This window comes from Rattus norvegicus, chromosome 5 (genome assembly GCF_036323735.1).
Source record: "Rattus norvegicus strain BN/NHsdMcwi chromosome 5, GRCr8, whole genome shotgun sequence".
NCBI classification, from domain to species: Eukaryota; Metazoa; Chordata; class Mammalia; order Rodentia; family Muridae; genus Rattus; species Rattus norvegicus.
In genome coordinates, this window is record NC_086023.1 from 8,185,067 (window position 1) to 8,187,500 (window position 2,434).

Below are 2,434 nucleotides of genomic sequence, written 5' to 3' on the forward strand. Positions count from 1 at the left end.
AGCCATAGATAAGTAGTAAGTCCTCCATCTCAACAAGCAAGCAAACAAACAGTTGCGGGTCGGGTGTAGCTTCATAGGAGAGCTTGCGTTGGTCAGGATCTAGTTTCCATCCTCAGCGTGGCAAGAACACAATAACAAACAAGAGACATGCAAGCAAATAAACCCTCAAAAGTTAGGCTAACGGGGGTTGGGGATTTAGCTCAGTGGTAGAGCGCTTGCCTGGGAAGCGCAAGGCCCTGGGTTCGGTCCCCAGTCTCCGGAAAAAAAAAAAAAGAACCGAAAAAGAAAAAAAAAAAAAAGTTAGGCTAACACCTTAAAGTGTTTTTAAAAAAACAACATTATGGGTGGGGTTCTCTTTGGGGAACTGGCTTTAACAGAATACAGGGCACAGTTTCCACTTTATCAGTTCCTTCATATTCATTACTTTGTCCCTTAAGTGAAGCAAAGTAGTATTTTTCTGAGTGAGGAAAAAGCCACTATAAAATGTTGCGGAAAGTTACTTCTGGCTCCTCTGTGCCCAACAGGGCCTAGGAGAGTTGGGGAAGTCGTTGGAAAAAGCCTCCGAGAGCTTTCTAGAGCGAGCTGGGGCGACCAGGGGTCGCCCAGGTGCACAGGGGCTCCGTTTTTCGGACGACTTTCCAGGTGCAAACAGGCACAGGCTACCCTGTCCCCAGACCTAAGGAGGCAGAGTTTGGAGCCTGGGCAAAGTAGCCGCGGGGTCAGGCTGTGCAAGCACCTGCTTTGCGGCGGTCCGGGGCAGTCTGGGGCGGACTGGTGGCCGGGAGGAGAGGCGCGTCCCACCTTGGCCCCAGTGCCACCCGCCCAGCGCCACCCGCCCAGCGCCACCGGCCCAGAGCCCGCCGGGCGGGCGCGCAGCCAGGGCAGCCAGGGGGCGGTGCGGAAGGGCGGAGGGCCGAGGGCGGGGGCTGCGGCTGTCGGAGGAGCAGAGCGCTCGCCCGAGGCTCTGGCTGGGTTGGCTCGCAGGTGTGGCCGCAGCTCTGGCCATGAGGACCCTGTGGATGGTGCTGTGCGCTCTGGCGCGGCTGTGGCCCGGGGCCCTGGCTGGCTGCGCAGAGGCGGGCCGCTGCTGTCCTGGTCGGGACCCAGCCTGCTTCGCCCGTGGCTGGAGACTGGACAGAGTCTATGGAACTTGCTTCTGCGATCAAGCCTGCCGTCTCACCGGGGACTGCTGCTTCGACTATGACAGGGCGTGCCCAGGTGCGTGACTGAGCCCGGGGAGGGGAGCACTAGGAAGCCAGGAATCATTTGGTCCCTTCTAGGTCAGGCCAGTATCAGCCTTCCCATTCCCAATACCCACCTACTTCAACCCCCGCCCCGCTCAATCCCAGGCTTCCCAGTCCTCTTCATCCAACGTCCCGAAGCACCCCCAATATCTGTGGGGTCACCTCTAATTTGCATTCTGTGACTCAAGAACTCCAGCCACATAGAGTCACCTGGGGCCTGGAAGGATGGTGCTGACAGTTGTCAGGGGTGTGTCCCTGGACCAGCCTTCACCACACTCATTCTGTCAACCTCATAGATAAAGTTTGGGAATAGAGAAGTGACAAGGGCAGAAAGGTGAGACTTTCCCACTTTGTACCACGCTTGCCCAAGGGGCCTCCAAGTTCTCAGAGGTCTGAAGTGTTCTGTGGTGGGCTCCAACACTGACTACAGCTGCTTCCCGTGAGGTTTCCTGTGCTCCTGGAGCCATCTTTAGGATACTTTCCTTCCTAGAGTCTCTGTAGTGTTGACTCCGGCCAGCTTTCCTTCAGAGTGAGGCCTTTTCTTATTTAACATTCTCATAGCATCTCACAGTTCTTTAGGTTCAGTCTACGCTGGTTCAATTGAATTTAAAGGTAAAGGAAGAAATAAGAAACACAGTCCTGAAAACCAAGCGTGCCCAAGAAGTCAGCCCTGGAAACCGAAGCAGCTCTGCCTCTTGCTAATCAGATCAGCCCCAAAGCCGTACATATGGTAGGGCCTGAACTCACCGTTCCCCACACGAGTCCTAGGCAGTGAAGAGGAGAGGACCCGAGGGCCGTGCCACACCTCAGGAGCCAGAGGCACATCAGTCACCCAGGCCTGACACCGTGGCAGGGCACAGATGAAAAACTACAAGATTTACTGACTGGGACTAATCATTTACCTGTGGCGAGGATGTTCCTTTGATAGCTGCCCCCACCCCTTTCCAGGGCATCTTGCCTGAGACTAAAGGCAGCTGGAAAAGTCAGTTAGTCAGAAAATGAAGTGATTCTGAGCCATGTGTTCCCACCCCTGACAGCACCTTAAACTGGGTGTCTCAGCTTCGTCTCCCTGGGTCTTGCCAAACCGCTCGTTCTTGAGGGGTTTGCCTACGTATTAATCATGGAGTCCTGTAGTCCTGGTGTGTAGCCAGCACACGGATGGTGCATGCGTGCGTGCGTGCGTGCGACAC

General features: G+C 55.4%; 1 protein-coding gene across 1 annotated transcript in view; it reads left to right on the forward strand.

Annotated features, from left to right (window-relative positions):
• The first annotated feature begins 937 nt into the window (after positions 1 to 937).
• Positions 938 to 2,434, forward strand: part of Sbspon (somatomedin B and thrombospondin, type 1 domain containing) — a 30,573-nt gene continuing 29,076 nt past the window's right edge. Inside the window, exon 1 of the mRNA NM_001399482.1 lies at positions 938 to 1,218. Coding sequence (NP_001386411.1) covers positions 1,005 to 1,218 — 214 coding nt within the window. The 5' untranslated portion in view covers positions 938 to 1,004. The remainder of the gene's footprint in view (positions 1,219 to 2,434) is intronic.